Raw genomic sequence first — 22,579 nt, 5'->3', positions numbered from 1 at the left:
TGAAAAATGCACTTGTAATCATTATAAAACGCACAGAAACACATTAAACATTGAATTACTGTGAAACCTTTACACTTTAATCTACATAAAATATGCTCAATTACCTTCATAACAACAACACGTGTGCAAGCATCTGCTCATAGTTTCAAAACTTCATAACGGCTCTGCTACAGTGTACAAACAGCAGGAGGAAAATGTAATAAAGCTTAAAGTTAACAAGGGGCGTGGAGAGCAGTTAGAAGCACATTTTCCCTCATATCTATATCTAACAAGGAGAGGGAGGTAACGCACTGCCCTGCTAACAATGGGGCGTGTTTCCACAAAGCACTTAAACATGGAACAAGTTATAATACACAATGGAAAGAACTAAAAGTCCCATAAACACACATACATATATCCTGAAAAATAAATACCCACATTTCCCTTAATTACAAGGAAACAAATTTCCGTTTTCAAGTGCTTCCACAGCAACAATAAGGCAAACATTTTCACCAGGGAAAAGTGCAGTTCAGAGAGAGTCTCTGATCTTGGACCTCCAGCTTACGGCCCTCTCAAAGCCATTTGTGCCAGTCTGGTAGTCCCTGAACGCCTGTGTGATCTCTTCCATTGTGGTCATTACAAATGGACCTGGTGGGCAGACACAACACAGGAAAGTGTTACATTACATTTATGAAGTTCTGTTTTTCACTTCTAAAACCCATAGAAGGAATAACACAGACGACGTACCGTGTTGTACCACAGGCTCTTTGATTGGTTCTCCAGCGATCAGAACGAAGTGGGAAACTTCAGAGCCCTGAAGGGAAAATAAGAGGCCATGCTTTTTTTTATTCATTGTGGTTTCCTAACTAAGGAAAGATAAACCTGTGGGGTCATAAGTCACAGAGGTTGGGAGCCACTGGTATTAATCTGTAAAGCTGAATACATGTTGAAGTTTTAAGTGGGAAAAATGAACAAACAAAGGTGCTATGATGCTAACAAGACGACTAAGATCAAGGGATTGATGTAATCCAACAATTAAACTATATTATAAAGAACAAGATGGACTGACTTCAGGTAACGTGCATCCAACAAAAATAAAGTAATCATCAAACACATCAGTAAATACGTCTTATCTTATCTTATGTCTGTGTGAACACACTGAACTCGAATAGACGCGAATCTGCAGCGAGATTACGAACAAAGTCAGTGCAAAGACGCGAGCAGATGCGAATTGAACGCAGTTACAGTATAATTTATTGTTGGATTCCCATTTAAGTCTCACCTTGTTTTCAAACTTGACACAGTCTCCATCTCCGAACACCACAGTGTGATGGGGCTCTACCTCCTGCTGCTCCTGATCCGGGCCTGAAACAAGACAAGAAACGCTGGAACTGAAATCTGTGCCTAGAACTCGACGATTTTAAATGACGACAGTCCAATCTCTGAACCCACCCAGCCAGGGTAGCTATCAGATGTTGGTTTAACAAATATCCTGGCCCAGATTTCCATTTGTAATCTTATTTTTAAAATCCATCTAGTAACTTGAGACAGCAGATTTATGCTTGAGTGTAAAGACAATTTCTACATATAGCATTTATTAATCATTAAAACCGTTTAAAAAAGCTTAATTATTGTCACATGATGGCCAATAGGTTCCATTTCGGCCAGCGCATTCTGCCTCTTGTGCTCTGCACGCAAATCATTTTCTTGCATGCAAACTAAAGCCTGCTCAAACGTGATTGGTGACCGTCAATAAAACTAAATTTACAGACGGACTACAAACTGAAACCTTAATGCATTCAAAAACTAAATCTTGACTTTTGCACCAAAAACTTGCTTACTTTCTGCTGAAGAGCGGGCATGTGCATCGTTAGTAAGTGTTGCAATTGTTTGATGAATTATTTCAGGGTATCACAGGTCTGTATGACTTGAATAGAAATACAGGCACCTGCACGTTTCAGACATTTTGACCTGGCGTAGCACAACTGCAGCACTAACAGTACTGAAGCTAAATGCTGAGAAACTCCTCATCAAAGCCAGCTGGTCGTGATTTGGCCAGACTACATGTAGAGTTTGAAGACTGTAGATTCAAAGAACTTCATTAATCTTAGCAGCTTTTTCCTCCTCTCATGTCATCAAAACATCTGCCTGCTATTACATCCAGTCTGAGAGATCCTGCTGCGTAATGATGGAGAGAAATCAAATCAGAATAAAATTGTATAAACGAACATTAAAAGGGGAATTCAGAGTGAAAAAAACAGATTTCAACAAACCGCGAGAGCCTCTGAAAATAAGTGAACTGTCTGAGAGTGTTTGTTCTCATGCGAGGGGAATTCCCTGATCACACAAAGTCGTCCAATAAGACGAAAACGGAGCATTTTGCAGAATAATTTCTTACAACCGTGCGCAGTTCGGACATGTCAGCGATGTGACTGATAGGAAGCCAAACTCTGACATGGTCATATTTTACACACAGTAGCAGAATGATTTTATTCTATCATATTGTGTTCAGTTCAGATTGAGCTGGAGCGGTCAGAAGTCTTAGGAGATCATAGTTTAGAGACAGTATATGAATCCATCAGGCTTTAAAGTGGAGCACATGGGCGTCTTGGCTGAATGTCGAAGGGAAGTTAATACTGGACGGAGATCACACACATTTTTGTAACGTAGATATGGCAGCAGGGAGAGCTGGGAGGGAGTGAGGGAGTGATCAAACACACTGAAGAGAGCGCACATGTCCAGCTACAGAAAGTTACCCTGTGTGCTTCCCTGTTATCAGGGATTTATTATTATCATTGTTACATTCAACTGAAATGTTGGACGATAAGAGACAGGATATTTGTTTTATGTATTCAGGAGCAAATTAAAGAGGTGCATATTGGGTCTTACTTTTAGAAGAGCATAAACGAGACAAACTCACCCACATGAATGGATCCTGATAGTGTGTAGATGAATGTCGTCCATCCTATCAAACACAGAAATGTTGTATGCTCTTAATAAGGAGGTTGTTGAACCATTTTAAACAGTTTCCTTCTCATAAACCTGCAATAAAAATCTTGGCCACCGGCTGGCGACAGAAATGAGTTATGGGTACATAATCATCACTGATGTATTATCACATTTTAAACTGATACCACGTTCTTGTACAATACTTTGCTTATTTAAAGAGTAGTTAAAGAGGAACATTAACCATTAACATAGCTCTGTTTTTGGTCTATGATAACTCCTAATGGAAGTATCTGGCCTTTAAGCTGCTTATGGCTCCACTTTTAGCTAGTTGTCTGTTTGTTGCTGAGTCAGAAGTTAACTGGGTTTTTGGAGAAAACTATGTGTGTAACTGTGTATTTTTGTCACCTGCAAAAATTGCTAGGCACATTCCTGTAAGCAATATTTATTTTTAATGTAACCTTTATTTTTGCAAGGAACAATCCCATTGAGATACAAACTCTCTTTTCTGGCCAAGACAGAAGCTTGAAAGTTTTACATTAAGAACAAACAACTGACTAAAGTAAGCCGGAATTATCATCAACAATAATATCAATCAACAATAAATAAACAGCATTCAGCAATAAGACAGGTGTATTAACTGGTCAAATAACACTTACCGTAAAATTCGGTGTAAAAGACGCATTTCTTTACATTCTTACATTTTTATCTAAAAAGTGGGCTGCGTCCCATATACCATGATAAAATGCAGAGGTATTTCATTGTATTTTACCCAGACGATGGCGCCATAATCTAGCTAAAGCTTTCCGCAGTCATGATCGCCAGTGCAGCCGCCGTTTCACAACAATCACTCAACGACCGCACCGGTAGCTAGCATGATTGCAAACTCGACATGGCGAAAACAGATGTTAGGCTTTAATTTGTGTGCTTTGAATGTGTTTCAAACTAAAATAATTTGTAATAGTGTTGAAATGAAAGAACTAACTGAAATAGCAGACTGCATCTTATATTTCGGTGCGTCTCATATTCTGGATTTTACGGTAATCCTTCCATGCTAATAAAATGCTCCAGTTTAAGATGAGATGAGGGAGCAAAAACATTATATAATAACAGACATGTGACCGAAGGCTGCAGCCACTCAAAGTTTTAGGAGTCTGTAGAGAACATAAATAAGAGGGCAGTTCATGAAGTAATGCCTTAAAAGAAAGAAAGAAAGATGTATACAATTATACTGCACTTGTAACATGCAGAATGTGGGTGTGTGTAAATGATTTTAAACTGTCTGGCCAACAAAGTACAGTGACAGAAACATACAGTATTAACAGGTAAAGGGGTTTTGTATACAGAAGTAACTGAAGTTTTCTTCCTTGAGTTGTAAGCTCGCTCTCTTTAATGTAACAAGCTGTTGTGTCCCACAACTTTACGAGGTATTTGTGTTAGAACTATAAAAGTCTGCTGATAGCATTCTAGCACGTTTCTCGTACTCTTACTGCAGCCTTTGAATAAAAAGCGAGTGTGAACCTTGTGTAGACTGACCTAGATCCTGAAGGAAGCCTGTAAAATGCTAATGTCATCATTTGGAAATTAGAATGAACGGTCGTTGCAAGTGATAACTGCAGGTTAATGCTGAATGCTACAACATTAGCATACGTAGCAGCCACAGCAATGTCCATCTTAACGGTACCCTGTTGAGTTTTGGACAAGTTTTTAACTTTTAGCAGCCTGTCATTAATAAAAAACAGATTCTATGAAAAATGAAACAGAACCGGTGAAAATGTTTCCATGATATGTCTCTTGCACTTCATGCTTTCAGTGACATGAAAGAAAGAGACAACTAAGAAAAGATGGCGAGATGATTGAGAACCCAAGGTAACCATGAGACGCTTTTCTGTAAACGTCCTTCCTGACCAGGTAGACACACTTTTGTTAAGAACCAACCATTTACCGACACACAATAGTGTATTAGAAATGTAATTCTCCTACCTGAGGGGACTGGCTGCACATGCATGGCCCCTTGCTGCGCTCTGAAGTCCAGGTACAAGGTTGGTGTCCTGGTGTAAACCTTTGACTAAAGGAAAGAAAAAAAGTCCATCAGAAAGTATGCATATTTTATCTAACACAGAAACAAGTACAAGCTTTAAAGAAAATCAGAAAACACATTCATGCTTATTTTAAAATAGTGGCGCCAGTAACTGTCATCATCATTTGTTTCCAACGTCAGAGGCGTCAGCGCTGTGACTCTCTGGCACTGGAGAATGAGCAACACTGTTGGAGCCAAAATGTGTTTTTTTAACTTTGTGGTGTTTATTTTATCTTTCCATGATACAGTTTGTAACCGAGATTGTTTTGTATTTAAATGTAAGTCAGACACGACACGCTGGGTGGAGCCTTGGTTTATGTGCAGGAAGCTCCAGTGTCAGATTGTGAATTTAAGTTGAGTCTGTTTTAGATATATTATATATATATAATAATGTTTAATATTATGAATATGGATAATATTGGGGTTTTTTTAAGACAATTTTTTGGCTTTTTATGCTTTTATTCAGAGAGAGAGGACAGTGGATAGAGTTGGAAACAGGGGAAGAGAGAGGGGGGGATGACACGCGGCAAAGGGCCACATCAAGGACTGTAGACTCTGTACATGGGCTGCTGATTTAACCACTGAGCTAAACCAACTCCCAATATTATGAACTGATTAATGTGTTGTTTTGTTTATAACCAGTTTATAACCAATGCCTGTATATATAGATGGATGACACATCTTCATCTGCTCTCATTGTACAAAATTGAAGCCAAAATAGCGCTGCCATCTTGCGATGGTAACGTCATTTGGAGCCAGAGCTGCGCACTAGAGATCGACAGGTGGAGCCGCAGTAGCCACTTCCGCTACCCAAAACAGACACTTAACTTACAGGAAAAAAAACCTGAACAAGGATCCCACACGCCGGTGTATTTAACAGCAGAACAGCTACTTGTGTTGGTCTGAAGCAGACGTTCACAGGTATGGGAACTTCAATGACGTCCCCTCTACTCTGCTAATCCGGAACAGATCGGCTGCAGGAGCTGTCAACAGAGCTGTCAATCATCCTTTTTACAGCAGAACTAACTATAATGACAGAAACCACGTTTGAGAAAAATGTATTTGACGTGTATTTTGATTTTATAGTTTGACTCATGTCCCATCTGTTAACATGGAGGAGGCGGGCTTTATGAGCTATACTGCAGCCAGTCAACAGGGGGCGCTTAATATCTTTTGGCTTCACTTTTAGGGAGTTGTAATTTCATCCATCTTTTTATACAGTCTATTGCTGTGTTCGAAATGCCATACTATACTAGCAATACGTACTGATTTGGCCAAAATGTAGTATGCAGTATGCAAACAAAAGATACCCGGATGTCGTACTGATTCGGAAAAAATCTCCATTATTCATTGGACCAGTCTACCTCGCCTACTGTATCCCACAATGCAAAGCGCTGGAACGTCACAGCAGTAGTTGAAATGACGGACAGCAGCAGCATTCCAGCAGAAGGGGGCGCTAAAGAAGTTAACTTCCGCCTGGCGTAGCATACTGCAAAATTAATTTGAAAAGCTCCTCCATACCACATACTACCGCCAAACGCAGTATACAGTATATAGCACGTAGTATGTAGTATATAGAATGGCATTTGGAACACAGCCATCGTTTATAACCAAGATAATGCTGAATAAATGGATCACAGCATCCAAAATGGAAATGTGGACGTTGGGATTGTTGCTTTGGCCAGAACACGCGTTCAAAACTTGTTCCAATTCTCCCCTCGTTTTCTTCCATAGATAAAAATGAGTTTTGTTTACATGTTGGCACTAGAAACATGTTACAGCTGCAATTTGCTGCCCACATAATCTTGTTATGTGGCTTCACAATACTAATAATCTCATGGTATTTCATAGAAACAAAGGCAGAACACATTATTTGTCGTTGGCTTACTCTATAGGCCGGGGACTGCAGATTCAATTTTAAATCTCTTAGTATATTTTGCACATTTTCAGAAATGTTATCAACGTGAACTGTCCCCATCAAATAAAACACTAAATAATAAGCATTGTGTAGTATTACCTCTGCGTAGCAGGTTTCATCATCATGTTTCAGAGCTTATTTTGATCTCTCGGGTGGCAGGATTATGGAAACACTAGAGGCTCAGATTTTTCTGGAAGGGTGCAGCACGTGCCAAGGGAGAATGGATTGTATGTTGTACATCATCCTGATTTGACTCAAAGGGGCATGAAATCGTGGGAATATTGAGTACAAAACAATTTGTTCTTTTTAAAAAAGCTAAGTAGTATTTTAAAAGAACCAACGAGTACCATGACCTGTGTTGAACCCAGATGTAGAGGTTTCAATGCCAGACCACAGCGAGCTTTGTCTCCTGCCCTGCAGTAACCCTGCATATTGCACAAATACACACACACACTCTCAGCCTCACAATGGACCGTCATGAGCCCTCTCTTCATTCTGCACGACAACATCCTCTCACGTTCAAGTGTAATAAAATAAGATTACACACACACACACACAGAGACAGACATGCACCATCCCTCGCAGGTCAGGACAATCTGCTCCTCATTTGCTGTTTCCTCTTTTCAAACAGACTCTCCCTACACTCACACTGAAAAAATATTGTGGTTAACAGGCATTCCCTCATACACACACACACACACACAACCGAATGCATTCACATTTATGTCATTGTTTGTTGGTTGTTCCTGTTTGCCTCGAGCATGCAGCAAAAGCACAATCACCAGGAGATCAACAGCCACCAGAGACGTAAACATCAGGTTCGGCTTCTCTCACTGAGGCCCTCTCAGAGAATTAAAGACACACACAACGAACACACACCTTTGCTCCTAAAGCCTCTCCAGATATGACAGTGACTGTAACTCCTCCTTGGCTTGGTTTTGGGATCTCTGTGCCCTTTAGCTCCTGGTACGCCGGTTCCACCATCTTGTCCCGACTCGACAGGTTCACCCACAGCTGTAAGCCCACCACAGGCTCCTCTGACACGGGCATCTCTGCATGGACCACCCCCCGACCTGCAGTCATCCACTGGTGGACGAGAAGTCATACTTTAAATATGCCTGAGACACAAATATACCCATTTAATGGCTTATATTTTTAGCACGCTAGCACGCTGATATTTGCAATTGGAAACAGTAATTTTCTGTTAAACACGGTTCCTGAATTAAATAAAAGACATTCTCAAACATGGAGCTGGTTTCAGGTTGTGATTCAAAACGCAGGCTGACACAAAGTTCAGCTCAGCTGCTTCTGCTTCTCCGTCTAGCCTGCTGGAAATTTCCACTCTCCAGCTTTGCTTTAATGCAGCTGGCCACTGATAATTATTCATCCGTGAGTGTTCATCGTGCTGCTCGGTTTCTTTTATTGCCGTGTTCTGGGTTTTACTGTCAGGGATCTACTGGATCATAAAAAATGTAGAACAACGGAGGAGAAATAACTAAACCCAGAGAAAAGAGGCAACACAGAACTGTGCTTTTAAAATCAAATGACTGCTAACTTAGGAATAAGCGCTCGTGTCTGGGTACATAAAGTCCTCATTAAGATTGACATTGTTTATGAAAACAACTCAAACTCTCATTTATTTTAAAATATGATACAGCTTGTGATGTGCTACTTCCTGCACATTTTGGTTAGTGATTTAAGTTAAAAGTTTCTTTAGACTAATTTTCTTTGATTTTATAATATTGTAACACCATGCAGGAATTCCCTCCACCCTCTTTTCTAAAACGGAAATCTACAGATTCATTAACTGAGAAGATTCTCAAACAATTCTCTGCCTACGTGCTTTCTTTACCACTTCCTCTTATAATGAAACCCTGCTTTAATCTGAGGCTGTGTTGGAGCTTTCCCCAAAGGGCCGACATGATGTCGGAGCCTGCAGAGGGAGCACATGGTGGTTTAGAGCTAATTCAGCTAAACTGACTGAACCTCTGCTGCAGATGGAGGCTGAGTCAGCAGACTGTGTGTTTGTGTGTGTGAACGTAACTTTACTACTTTCAAAACAGAGGAAAAAACCCACGGGGCATCATATCCAATTAGTGAGAGTGCACAACATTATAATGCGTATGTAATGAGTTTGTGGGGATTTGTATGCCAATAGGCTCGAGTCTCTGTTCTGCTCTTGTTTGTTTAGTGTTCATAACAAATGGTCTGAATGTTTCTCATTCAAGTTAATGACTTGTTTTAAATCTACCACCCTGACTTTTATTAGAGAATTAGAATAAGGACAAGAATGATATCACGGTTAGAAAAGGTGAATCTGCTGTCTAAAATAACAAAATATAAACTATAATCAAGTCATTCAGTAATTATAAAGCTGGCAAACTGAAAGGAATAGTTTGGGAAGTATGTTTATTTTTCTTGCTGTGAGTTAAACAAGAGGACTGACTCCACTCTAATGTTTGAACAGTTCATATGAAGCTCCAGTCAGCAACCGGTTAGCTTAGCTTAGCACAAAGACTGGAAACAGAGGAAACAGCTAGCCTGGTTCTGCTCAAAGGCGACAACATCTGCCTAACAACCCTTTTAAAATGTACTTATTAACATGTTAAATCTTAAATGGTTTTAAGACACAGACTACTTCCTGGACGGGCAAAGAACCTTCTAACAACCTTGTTGTCATTGTGCAGTAGCTAAAGCACTACAATACTATAAACTAAGCTAACTGTCTGTTAAAGGTCAGCAGACAGTTAGCTTGACTTAACATCTAGCTTGGCTCTGTCCAATAGTAGATACATCAAAACATAAGCCTATGCTTAATGGTAACATGTATTTTATACACTTCAGTTTTTGTACAAACAAACAAGATATAATAAGTAAGCTTTTGTTAGTTTGTAGATTCTTTTTATTTTACTTTGGACCAAGTTTAGCTTGTTGTTTACCCATTTCAAATCTCTGCGCTAAGCTAAGCTGACTGAATGTAGCTTTATAGAATAAGCGTATTTCCCAAAATGTTAATGGCTTAACATTCAGAAAAAAATGAACACTATAAGCAATGATGCAGTACCTGCAGATCTCCAGATTGCAGCCGTCCAGAATGGCCACAGAAGTCCTCATGAGCCGTGATCCCCTCGAGAACATATGTTACCTGTTTGAGGAAAGACACACGTGGAGCATTTTAACGGCTTTTGCAAAATCTTTATAGGTGTCTTTACAAACAGTTATAATTAAAGAAAGTGGGCAAAAAGATATCTTATTCATCCTTTTAGCTGTGAGTTTAACAGCTCTATTATAAGTATTCAACTTTTTCTGCATTAAGTGAAAAATAATGTTAAGTCAGGCCAAGAGCTTTCAAACAAGTGCTGCTTCAACACTAAAGCACGTGCGTGCTTGTTTCACTGCCCCTGTGGTCAGACTGGACAGGAAGACGAGGCTGAGCGTGGGGTCAAGGGTTCAAAGGTGAACATCTGTCTATGGGAGGAAGGCTGGAGGCCCTGCAGTGAGCTGCCTGTGATCTGTCTCCACAGCTGTGGGATTTCAAAAGTCATGTGAGTGTGAGCAAACACACCTGCTGAAATGCCTGCTGGGAGTGTAGCCTTGTCCTGTCCAACCACACCGGGAGATTTGAGTTGAATCTGCCAAATCAAATACACATGGAGGAACGTCTGGCAATCTAAGGACAAGTTCGGCTTTAAAGACGTGCAGCCTGCCACATTACCTCCACTCATCAGCTTGGTGTTGCTGCCGATACCACTGTACAGGCTTAAACCATAATGTTTAAACACACTTGTGGTGAATTTAATATGGATTATGAAGCTCAAAGTGTTCTTTATAGAAAGGCTATCAAAGTCTGAGATAGACCAAGAGTAAACTCAGATATTGTTCCAAAGGCTTTGGGCCTGAATGTTACTTGATCAGACTTTCTCCCACTTTACTCAGACATGGATCTGATACAATAAAAAACAACATAAACCAAATGTCTGTCAATATTTAGAGGATTTATAAAATAAAAAACTGAATGAGCTCAGGAATAATGTCTTCATGTCAGGGGAACAAGCTGTAAAAACAATATCATTATGGCTAACACACAAAGCAAAACCACGCCACATAATCATTCACTGAGAGTCAGGTTTCTGTCAATCTGGCAAAGTTTAGTCCAACATTCACTCTCCTTCCATTTCTGTTTTTTTCTATAAGTCCTCGGGGAAATATCGAGCCTGTTATCTACCAGATGCACTGTTTTGTATCACCACCTGACTAAGTAGTTCACTTAGTATTTGGTGCCAGGAGGTAGCATAGAGCAGGTTTATCAGAGCTGCCTGCTGTTGCCTGAAATGTAGCTCATGAGAGATGTGATGCAAGATTGATTCAAAAACAGTTACAGGACGTAAAAACAAAACAATACGCTGAAAGGTGCTTAAATGGTCACCAGAGCTGATTGGAAAACTACAGATTTGTTTAGGTGTTACTTCTCTTTTCTTGAGAGGAGCGTGTGTGTGCTTGTTTATGGGAAGAAAATGAGTGAATTACTGTATTAAATGTGGTAAGTAGAGATTTTTTTATCTGTGAGAAACCACTGTATTGCGATGCACTTTTCTTGGCCTTGCATGTGTATTTGACCGCACTGAGTGACAGCCAACATGTCAGTATGCCAGGAACAATGGTCAGTGAAAGAGTTTTGCTTTGGTGGAGACAAAATTGATTTATTTCAAAATTCCTGGAAGAATAAAAAAACCACAAAACCAAAAATACAGCAGAGGCCCGGCCAATTCCCCTCTTACAAAACAGGGAGTTTTCATGAGTTGTCAGCATTTGTTTTCTTAAACAAAAAAATAAATGCTGACTTGAGCTCATGCAAACTTAAGAAGAACACAAGACATTATTCCTCTGATATGTCTGGCTCTCTGAATGATTTTTAGAAATCTATAAACCATATTCAGTACTTGGGGAAAGAGATGTGGGGCTTACTTTTAGGACACTGTCCTGTTGTCGCCCTCTAGTGAACAAAATATGAATTTCACTGCTCAGTCAAACCAGTTGCTCCCCCGTTACTGTTCAAATTTGACATGATGATGAGGGTGATACTTTTCTGACCTTGCATTGGTGTGTAGAGAAGCAAAACTGTAAAAGGCTTTATAAATATAAATTGTGGCGTTTTGTGTAACTTTATTTTAAGTTTATATATTTTTTAAAACATTTTTTTTGGCCTTTTAGCCTTTATCAGACAGGACAGTGGATAGAGTCGGAGATGTGGGAGGAGAGAGTGGGGATGACAAGCAGCAAAGGGCCGAGGGTCTAAGGTGAACCTGGGGCAGCTGCATGGAGGACTGAGCCTCTGTACATAACCCGGCGCCCTGATGGTGATTATATTGAGGTTTATATGTTTAGTGCCTCTAGTGATCTAAAGGTTACTTGACTGATCAGGAGGGTATCTCCATTTTGACATAAATAATAAATAAAAATTTGGCAGAAATAAACTTAGACACTGTGATGAAGGCAAGAGAGGCTAAATTGTTAGGTGGGTTGAATAAAGCATGGTGTCCTGGAGAACAAGGAAGGTTTGCTACTGTGTTTAACTTTCTTTGGTTAATCTTTGTCATTTTCTAAAACACTTACTGTCTCAAATCCTCTGTGAGGATGGTCCGGGAAACCTGCCGGTTTCACCACTCTGAACTCATCCAACATCAGGAAGGGATCCAGGTTTCTCAGCTGGAAGTAAAATATGTACAATTTAGTGTTATTTAAATTAAAGTGTTGATGGTTGAGCTATGAGAACATGTTGAGGAACTTACCTCCTTTCTACCGATGCTCCTGCGGACACGAGCACCGACTCCCTCCGACTGTTCAACACTTAAAACTGTTCTTTCCACTTTCCTCACAGTCGCCATGCTGGGGAAGGTTTAACTAGTCACTACAACAACATAAAATATACATATAAAGATTTTTAACCAGTTATTAAAGACAACAAAAAGCATTCATCCCCAAAATGTTTTTTTTAATGAAAAGAGTTCCCCCTTTTTCCTGTAAAAAAGTCACACCAAGTTTCCTAATACAAACAATTCACAGTTAAACAGGAGGAGAAATATTAGGTAACATCTTTTAAACTTAGCCTTTTATGAAATGTTTGTAATACACATTAAACTAAATGCAGTGATCCACTGTGGTCCATAAACAAACATGAATATAGTCATTCAGGTATTAATCATTGATACAGTCACAAACAAGTTACAAACATCTCACTTCCTCATTCACTTTCTCTTATTCAGAAAACCAAAAATCCCCTGGCCTGCAATGGGTGAAAGGCAAGTAAACACCCTGCCGAGACAAAATGCTGAGTAATATGACAAAGCAAAATAACCGGAAACGCCATGCAATCCGAGGTTTTCCCCGCTTTTCAAAATACCACACGATATATTGAAAACTCTCAGGAACTAAGTCTGACATAACCAAAGACTCGTGAGCGGATCAGCTGATCTCAGAGCTGCTGCTGCTGACTCTCACTGCTTTTACCACATTTACTCAAGGGACACATTATTTTAAATATTATTATATAATCTCTGTCCCGATTTGTTCGTACATGAATCAAATGTTTACCTTCTTAAAACGGATCATCACATTTATAAGAGCACCTTGTTGAAGTGTAGGCCTATAGCTTCTGATGTCGGATCTGTTGGCAGTCGTTTTAAGTCTTCCTCGTTTGCGTAGCCTACTACACAACACCACTGTACAGTTCCAATTAATCAATTTATTATTTTAGCATATTTTCATTATGTTTAATTGAAGCGCAGCGTGCTATTTTACCTGTAGGAACTTGTTGCACCTGACACGAATAACACTTACTTACTAATATTTCAACATTACCGCCAACGTACATGAAAAACAGCCCCACCTACCTGGAAGTACAAGACAAAAGGCACTTTTTCTGATAGTTTCCACCGTTTTATGTTTGGATAACCGCCAGTTTGCGCTCTGAATGCAGCCCTCTTCACCTCAGGTAACTTGACAAATGCGGAAGTGAGGCAGGGGGCGTGGCTAATGATATTTAACACCGCCTGGCGCTATTAGGACGTAGTAGTAGGCACATTTAAGCTAAAGCTGTTCTCCTTGTCATCCGTAGTTCACTTACGTAGCCAGATTTGTCTTATAGCTTTACAATATTAATAGTTTACTAAGCCCAATATTACAAGACCATCGATATACAGTGCATATTATATAGGCCTATATTTTTCCGTTGCCATAGATAGATAGATATATAGATGTACTTTTTTGATCCCAAACTGGGAAACTGTGGTATAGCCTAAATGTAATTAATGCTTAACTTTCACTGATAAGGCCCTTAAGGATAATTACATCTTTATCTCAAATACAAATATGGCTATGGTTCCCAATTAGTCAGTTAACACAATTTAAAAGAAGGCAATTTATTAAATCAACATACACTCATTATTATCAAGAACAGATAAGCACTCGCATTCATTTTTATTAGTGTTTAAGTCAAAGCCATAGTAGACCTCGCATCTGTTGAATATATTCCTCAGTTTTAGATTTCTCTCCACTCAGCTCAGAAGCGTCTGAATCATCCTGCTGCTGACGACTCATGATGTCCTTGGCGATTCGCATGCTGGCTGCCTGTCCCCCCGCCAGGTTTACTGCATGAGGTCCAACCTGTGAGTGGGGAAAACATAAGGGGCACACGCACGGCCCATTAGAATAATTGTCCAGATTGTTGTTGAGAGCTTTTTGCACGTAAACACCACAGAAGTTCTACCTGCAGAGCGGTGTACTGCCCCATCAGGTAGAGCGGACAATCTTCTGCCCATCGTAAGCTCTCTGATATGCACGGCCATCCATCGATCACCTTCATCAATCAGGACACATTTTATGAATACATTTTATTGTTTTTCCTTTTTCATGTGACATTATGACAAGAGAGCATGAAATATATATATATTTATATTTAAGTAATGTAGAACTCTTTTTAAATCAACCAGAAGGTATATTTTGTTCCCCTGTCTGTTCCCCCATGTGTATGTCCACCCACCTGAATGGGGTATTCCTTCATCGCCTCAGAAAGCAGGGGGTCCTGTTTGACATCAAGTTTGCAGCCGGTGGCGAGCCAGATCATATCACCTGTCCAGTGGTCCCCGGTGCTGAGGGAGAGACTCCAGGCCTGGCTCCTGTAGCACCAGCTGGCTTCACTCACCTGGACAATAAGTAAGTTCGAAATGTCATAGCATACCTCAAGTTAGATCAACTGCCTTTCCACCAAAGGACTGTTAGTGCTGGGGGCTACTTTTCAAGGGATTAAAAGGTCACATCTCACTGTTTTCTACATTTCTACTGAAGGAAGATTAGGCAAGTTTGTCTGCTTACATGAATCCTGGAGTACTTGACCATTAAAAATGTTCAGCCCTTCAAGTCCCTGTACTTTCAGAAAGTACTACCTGCCTAACAGGGATTTTTTGAAGGGTAAAATAAAGTCCTTGGAACCTTATTCAGACCCTGGCTCCTGCTGTAGAAACCTCCTAAAGACCCTGGGGAAAGTTCTTGCAGTAAAAATGCAGCTTTAACGTTGAATCACCTGTCATGACGTAATCTTGCATGCTTTATTACCTGACAGTATGTCTTCACATCCACCTGTCCACTCAGGATGAATGGCTGTAGGTGGATGTAGGCCTCTGGAGTAACGGCGCCTCCTTTCCTCGCCTGACGAATCATAGCCAACCGTTTGTGGAGACTGCGTTCATTGTAGAACTGTCGCAGGTAGGCTTGGCCATCCATCTTGATGCCGTGCTCCACATGGGAGTAACGGCCCACCAGGCTCTCCACATCGCCCACATCAAACTGCTTTAACTGTAGAGGAAACATTGAAGGTTGATGCGTGTGTTGGAGGCCGACAGGTGTAATGTAGTGTTCTTTATGTCACACTGTCACTAGACCTGGAGGTGCTTCCTCATGACCCATGTCACATGGCTGGCGCCTTGCTGGAGGGCAATGGAGACGACATGAGCGCTGGTCAGACCTCCACCAACTACCATTACTCTCTGCCCTGCCTCACACACTACACACATTTTTAGACACACAGGCGTATATCGCTTAAAGGAAAGTGGTTCAATGAGGATGGGGGGTCAAACTTCAAGTGAAAATGTGTTATTGAATATTGTAGCAAAATGATACAATCATAGAGGCCTTACACTTAAGCATCAAGGATTATTTTGTTTTCCGTGGGCTGTATAGAAGAAGTGGATGTAGCCATGGGGTCTGAAAAAAGCAAACCTGCATTCTTTCCAATGGCCAGTAGGGGGCGACTCCACTGATTGATTGTATAGAAGTCTACAAAAAAATGATCCTACTTCTCACATGATTTATTACTTTAACAACTTTTTGCATTACGAGTAAAATTGATGACAAAGCAGGGCGTACTGTAAGGTGTGGGGAACATGGTGACCTCTCAGTCAGGATTAAAGCGTAGAAGTGCGTATCCAAGCTTTCCTCCAAATACAGTCATTTAAAGCAACCAAGATGACTACAAAATGCAAACTCATCGCTTCAAAACGGTAGTCATCAAACCAGCGGGTGATGTCATGGTGGCTACTTCCACTTCTTATATACAGTTTCCTATCCTCACAACTTTTGGATAAATGCTCAAACAGTGTTTCCCTGCAGAGCTTTTCTGTATCATCCGATGCTACAGAAGAAATCTGTCTCACCTCGAGAGGGTAAATCCTCCGCCTGTGTCTGACACTCTTCATCTTTAGGTTTGGGCCCTGTAGTAGCCAGGTGGTGCATTAGGTGCACTGTGTGTTGCAGCCTCTCCTCCGGGTAGCTCTCTCCAATGTTTTTCACCCACGACGGGATGTTTGCCATCTGGGCCCGGGTTGGACCTGTTGCCATCACGACCTGTCGGGCTTTTAGGACGATGCCTTCATGAAGTTGAACCTGGAAATATTTCACTCTCTTCCTCACACCATTGCACTTCCCCTCAGTCACTCTCATGGCCTCAGTATCCGTTTCCTGATCTTTAATCCGGTCATTCTCTTCCTCTATCACAGGTGTGATGTGCGCCACTGTTCCCTTCACCAGCAGTTTGTCCAGGTTGTATCTCTCCACCTGTATGTTCACATGCAGCAAATCAGCACCAAAGTAAGGCTCAGATTTACGTGCTCATGCAAGAATAGTGCTGGCAGTATTCCATATTGTATCTTCAATAATCGCACAAAGGATTATTGATTATCTGTGGTATTCTGCTACAAGACTACTTCTACTTCTACTACTGAAGACATAACATTTCTAAATAAGCTGCAAATTTATAGTTTCAGTGTCACGTGTCATTTTAAAGGTAAAGTTATGCTAAAAGATTGATTTACATCTCGCACGGCAAAGATTTACAGCGACTGATACATTTGACTGTCAAAAGGAAGCAGGAAACAATACTAAGGCATATACAGGATCAGAGAAAAGATGACACATACCACTTTGTCTGCAGGGGTAGCTGAGGTCGACACAAACCATAAGTTCCTCTAAACAGCTTAAATGTATTGCTTAGTAAAAGCTTGTGATTATGGGACTTTACCTGTTCAGTTTTTTTTTGACATTTCACCTCTTAGTTTGTTAATAAATGACTCCAAAGAAGCATAAAGCAAACATTCAAACTACAACAGAGGTTATTAAGATGCACTGTTTGATGCTTCTATTAGGTTTTAATGTGAAGGCATGGATCAGATGTTAGACAGTGCAGTAGTTATTACAAATTATGTGTGTACTTAGACGTCAAGCAATGCAATGTTTTCAAAGTTATTACAGGTGCAGAGTGTTAAGTTAGTGTTACATTAAACATACCGTGCAGACACACACACACGCTCTGTGTGTCCGACCTGATCTTTAAAGAAGTCCACGCTCAGCTTGGTTCCGGGCAGACTGAAGGATAAACTCTTCTTCAGTGTGGAGGTGACGTTGAGGCGTTTCCTCTCCTTCTTGCCGAGCCTCATGTCGTTAAAAAATGCGTTTTCATCCAGAATGTAAAGCTGGTCTGGAAGACTGTGAAGCTCCGATGAGCGATGACACTTTAAAACGAACTCCTGCAGTGATTTCTGAAACACACACACACACACACGTGATTATTTACAGTCCCTGTTAAAGGGACTTCCTTGTTCCTACTTCAGGGGATTCTGTTTGTGTCTCTACCTTATTGAGAGGGTCCGTGTGCACCAGAGTGTGAGAGCGCAGGTGAGGGATGTTCAGAGCTGTGAACTGGCTCTCCCACAGAGTCGTCCACACTCCGTAGGAATCTACCACTCGCAGACTCAGCGGGGGGCAAACAACCCTCTCTGATAATGTCGTCTTTTCAAGCCGCTCCTCCAGAGTCACTCCTGCAGAGACTGATCACAATTATGTATGAAGTGAATTATTAGGCCATTTTGTTCACCAACTGAGGCCTAGACTGCTCTGAGACCCTCTGATTCTCCGTCCACATCTTCAGTGATTCAAATCAAAGGAAGGACAGAAGAGATGTTTAGTGAGTCTGAGTGTTCGAAACAGCAAGGATTGGAATATTTCTCAGTTACTATCTCCATCCAATATCTATCACGCTTATTTTGTTCAGGGTCGCACGGGGGCTGGAGACGATTCCAGTTGTCATTGGGGGAGAGGCGGGGGACACCCTGGACTGATTGCCAGTCAGTCACAAATCTGACACACCGACACAGACAACTTTTCACGCTCACACTTCTACAATGACAATTGTGAGTCAAACATGAACCTAACGAGCATGTCTTTGTACCGTGGGAGGAAGCCGGAGTACCTGACATGCTCAAGGAGAACATGCACACTCCACACAGAAAGGCTCACTATGTCCGAACCTGGATTCGAACCAGGAACCTTCTAGCTATGACCGTGCAGCCCACTATTTCCATTAATAGATGAAAAGTTTAGCCGATAAAATGTCATAAAACATCAAACCCCGAACATTTTTAATTTACTGATTCCTAAGACTAAGATGAGCAGCAAATCCTCACAATTTTAAAACAGGATGTAGGAAATGTTAACCATGTTTCAAAGTTCTTTCAGCTAAAATGACGACAGAAGGTCCAAATTATAAAAATGTATCTCTTTAACATAATCCTGTCATGTTGAGCAGACTGTACCAGTTGTGTTCCTCCTCTTCTTCTTGCTGCTGCAGCGTTTGTTGTTGGATGTTTCTGGGTTTGTCTTTGGCCTCAGAGGGTCCGAGCAGCTGAAGGGGGATTGTGCTTCAGGACTAGGGTCGGGGTTTGATAGCAAGCTGGCCAGGGTTAAGGCGTGAGGGCCGGCCCCTATTATTAATACATCGAGTATCACCATCTGAAACACACACAATGACAACAAACACACACGCACACAGATTATGCAGAACAGTGCCTTACAATTGAAAAAATATTGATACTTTCAGGGCCAGAGTAATCACAGTTAGTTCCTTTAACTTTACGAGTCGTTACTGTGACTCTGAAAGAGTAAAAAAAGCTCCTTGAAACTTTGGATTTTTATTTTAAATAACACAATGAGACCTGAGCTTCTATTTTATGTTTAATGTGTTAATTTATGTGTCAAGGCTTTTTTTTTTTTACCATAATAAGATTCTCCCTCATCCAGTGCTGACACAAACATTAAAACAAAGTGAAGCACGATGCAGAGGTCAATATTACTCTTCTACTTCAGCTGATACAATAATAAAACACTTTTCTCAACAGTCAGACACACACACGTCATGCAGTGCATAAAATACCTGGTTGAGCTTTGATTATCTGCGCACAGCAGCCACAGAGAAGGTGGAAACGTGGTCGGTGTCTCAGCTCTGCACTGTGTGAGCTGGTACTAGCTAGAAAGTTTGCGACAGTGCCGTGTGTCCCTCATGTAACCCAATCCACCTCAGGGTCTACAGATTTAGCTGGACTTCACAGGCCCAACAGTGAAAGCTGCAAATAGCTATAGAGTGTGTGTTTGTGTAAATTTAGTAACACAAGTCATCCCGGCTGAGAAACAGTAAACATTTTGCACCAGGTGATTTGTTTGCGGTTACGTGCCCACTTTCTTTTCCTTTATTTAACTGGGTAAAAGTCATATTTAGTTTAAAGCCAATAGTTGGATGAAAATATAAAAACCATGCTCATATACGTCCTTTTAATATGAAGCTACACAACCAGGACACTGTTAGCTTAGCTTAGAGAGCAGGGTCTCCGTGTGTTGCGTAGAAACACTAAGACTAAGACTCCAATATGTAGTTAAGGTAACCAATGTTGTTTTAGCACTAAACAAATGACATATAATGTATTTATTTTTTAGCTGAAGAGGTGCTAATAAGTGGATTTAATAAGCATTGAACTGATCGAGGCAAGCTGTTTAGCCTTGTTTCAGTCTTTATGTTAAGCTAAGCTAACCAGCTGATGTAGTTCTCTGTAGACACACAGCATCATACAGTGGAGGTTTGGACCCTTAGTCGTGCTTTGGTGCCATGTTTTTACAAATGTGTGTGCCTGATTTGTTAGCTTTACGCTAACCTGTTAATCACCAACAAAGTAAAGAAAACAAAGTGCAACATACAAACAAACATGGACGTAAAGAATGCGCTATTTCAAGAGGAGTGTGTTTGCATGTTCTCCATGTGCATGCGTGGGTTCCTTCCGAGTACTCCAGCTTCCTCCCACAGCCCAAAGACATGCTCGTTAGGTTCATTGGCTACTCATTGGCTAGGTGTGAATATGAGCGGTTGTCTGTCTCTGTGTGTCAGCCCTGTGATTGACTGGTGATCAGTCCAGGGTGTACCCCGCCTCCAGCGCCCTGCAACCTTACTACACTTTACACCTTGTCTCAGGACAGGATAAGTATTGTAGATAAAAGTTTTAAACCACATCGAGAATGAGATGTAGCTGAGTGTTTGGGAAAAGTTATGATTTAAAAATTAAAGTTTTACAACATTTAACAGATGGTTTTACATAGTATTAGAAATGTAAAAGGAACAAGCCAATAGAGACTTACACATAAAAATGAATCATTGTATATATCTGTTAATAGAGAGTGATGTCAACACTGTACGTAAGCACATCCTGTAATAAAAGTGGAGCTCTGACCCTGAACAGGTGCAGGTCAGCTTAATCTAAGAATAATCATCTAAATATAAAAACACAGAAGTTTTAAAAGAACGGTTGATATTTCCCTCTATTTCTAGTCTGATAGTAAAATCTAGAAGCACACATAATATAAATACACATTGTTTACTCTCTGAGCCACAGAGGAAGTCATCTCTGTTCCCATGTCGCATGTCACATAAAACGGTTGTCATTTCCACTTCTCTCTCAGGATTTTGTGTCTGAAAACATTCAACTGTAAACTGGCAAAGATTAAGGAAGTGAACATGCATTCAAGGAAGAGAAAGGTGTGTCACATGATATGTTAACTGTTTGTGTGTTAGAGCACAGTGGAGGCTGGTGTGTGTGGGAGGAAGGTTTCACTTGTCATTCTTTAGTCTGACCTCTTCTGCTGTTTGTGCTTGTTTAAATCAACCGAGTGAGTCATTTAGGTCAATTGATTTTTATTTAAATCGCACCAAATCACACCAAAAGAGAGACATAGAGAGAGAGAGGGAGAATTTTTCATCCCGACTTTTTGAAGACTTTTTCCCTCCAGCCTCCTCGTAAAATGTACGCAAGAAGTCGGGGAGAGCCGATGTGTGACTGCAGCAAGTAAGCAAGGAGCATTCACCGTGAGCAAGTGGGCGGGGTGAAAAGGTTTATATTACGAGACCGCTGCGAAACCAGAAGAGCGCCATATAACAGGATGATTAAAACCATCTGAGGTTGAAGAAGAAGGATCATTTACAAGACGACAAAGATGTCTGCAAATTGGAGAGATGAAGAGATTCGGGAGCTTCTGGCTGTAATGGCCGAGGATAAGAGGGGTGGCCTGGCCTGTCACAACAATCACAATTTGAAACAGGCTGCTAATAGCTTTCTTTCCATTTCAATGTGGCACATTTCCTTTCGTTCTTAAATTGTTACTCTGACCACATCTTCTGTATGAGTCCTTAAAGACTTAAGCTTAGAAGGAAGGGTTAATTAAATGCTATTGATATGCGTGTGTGTGTGTGTGTGTGGACACATACTTCATGCCACCCCTGCATAAGTCAGTGCCCCAGTTGGGCCACCCCAGTCAAAAAAGTCTGTATCCGCCCCTGCCGAGGATGAAATTGTTCGCCAGTTGTGGGGACTTCCATAGTGTACTTACTTTGTACGTCCTGTCCTGCCTCATGGGACCCAACCACCCCACCTGATCTCCCGCTGTGAGGAACATGTGTGAAAGGGCAACTCTGGAAAATGTCAGGGGTAACTGTAACAAGAACAATAACAACAGTAAAAACTAAGATGATAATGATTATAATAACTTTATTGATTATGTGCCTTTCAAAACCAAAGTTACAAGGTGCATTACAGGCAAACATTAAAATACACAGAGTAAAAACAGGCGGACAAAAGACAGTTATATTAAGATGTTAAAATAACCATAATAAAAATCACACCAGTTAAGAGAAAGCCCTGAGATAAAAGAGAGTCTTCAGTAACGAATCAGCTAATCTGAGATCCTCTGGCAGGGACTTCTAAAGTTTAGGGGCTCCAACAGAGACGGCCCGA

At 40.8% G+C, this 22,579-nt stretch overlaps 2 protein-coding genes across 3 annotated transcripts; both read right to left on the bottom strand.

The window, feature by feature from the left end:
* Positions 1-73: 73 nt before the first annotated feature.
* On the bottom strand, positions 74-13,904 carry pir (pirin). Of its 2 annotated transcripts, none has more exons than XM_069662419.1 (10): positions 13,814-13,904; positions 12,713-12,831; positions 12,537-12,629; positions 9,988-10,068; positions 7,803-8,009; positions 4,909-4,993; positions 2,900-2,944; positions 1,262-1,344; positions 727-793; positions 74-627 (listed from the first exon to the last, which is right to left on the bottom strand). In XM_069662419.1, the coding sequence occupies exons 2-10, from the start codon at positions 12,806-12,808 to the stop codon at positions 509-511; spliced, it is 876 nt and encodes a 291-aa protein (XP_069518520.1). In that variant the 5' UTR covers positions 12,809-12,831; positions 13,814-13,904; the 3' UTR covers positions 74-508. The 2 variants fall into 2 exon arrangements, with proteins under 2 accessions (XP_069518520.1, XP_069518528.1); XM_069662427.1 differs by having other exon boundaries at positions 12,713-12,809.
* Positions 13,905-14,411: 507 nt separating this feature from the next.
* On the bottom strand, positions 14,412-21,206 carry LOC138589331 (uncharacterized). The gene is made up of 11 exons (XM_069659574.1): positions 21,171-21,206; positions 19,059-19,259; positions 18,105-18,260; positions 17,795-18,010; positions 16,954-17,030; positions 16,631-16,881; positions 15,860-15,981; positions 15,534-15,773; positions 14,962-15,123; positions 14,689-14,778; positions 14,412-14,585 (listed from the first exon to the last, which is right to left on the bottom strand). The coding sequence occupies exons 1-11, from the start codon at positions 21,204-21,206 to the stop codon at positions 14,415-14,417; spliced, it is 1,722 nt and encodes a 573-aa protein (XP_069515675.1). The 3' UTR covers positions 14,412-14,414.
* Between the last annotated feature and the right edge of the window lie 1,373 nt (positions 21,207-22,579).

Source organism: Semicossyphus pulcher, unplaced genomic scaffold (assembly GCF_022749685.1).
Source record: "Semicossyphus pulcher isolate SPU_LCO1_2020_fin unplaced genomic scaffold, fSemPul1.0.p SCAF_1, whole genome shotgun sequence".
In the NCBI taxonomy this organism is placed as follows: Eukaryota; Metazoa; Chordata; class Actinopteri; order Labriformes; family Labridae; genus Semicossyphus; species Semicossyphus pulcher.
This window is presented reverse-complemented; position numbering and strand designations above follow the sequence as displayed.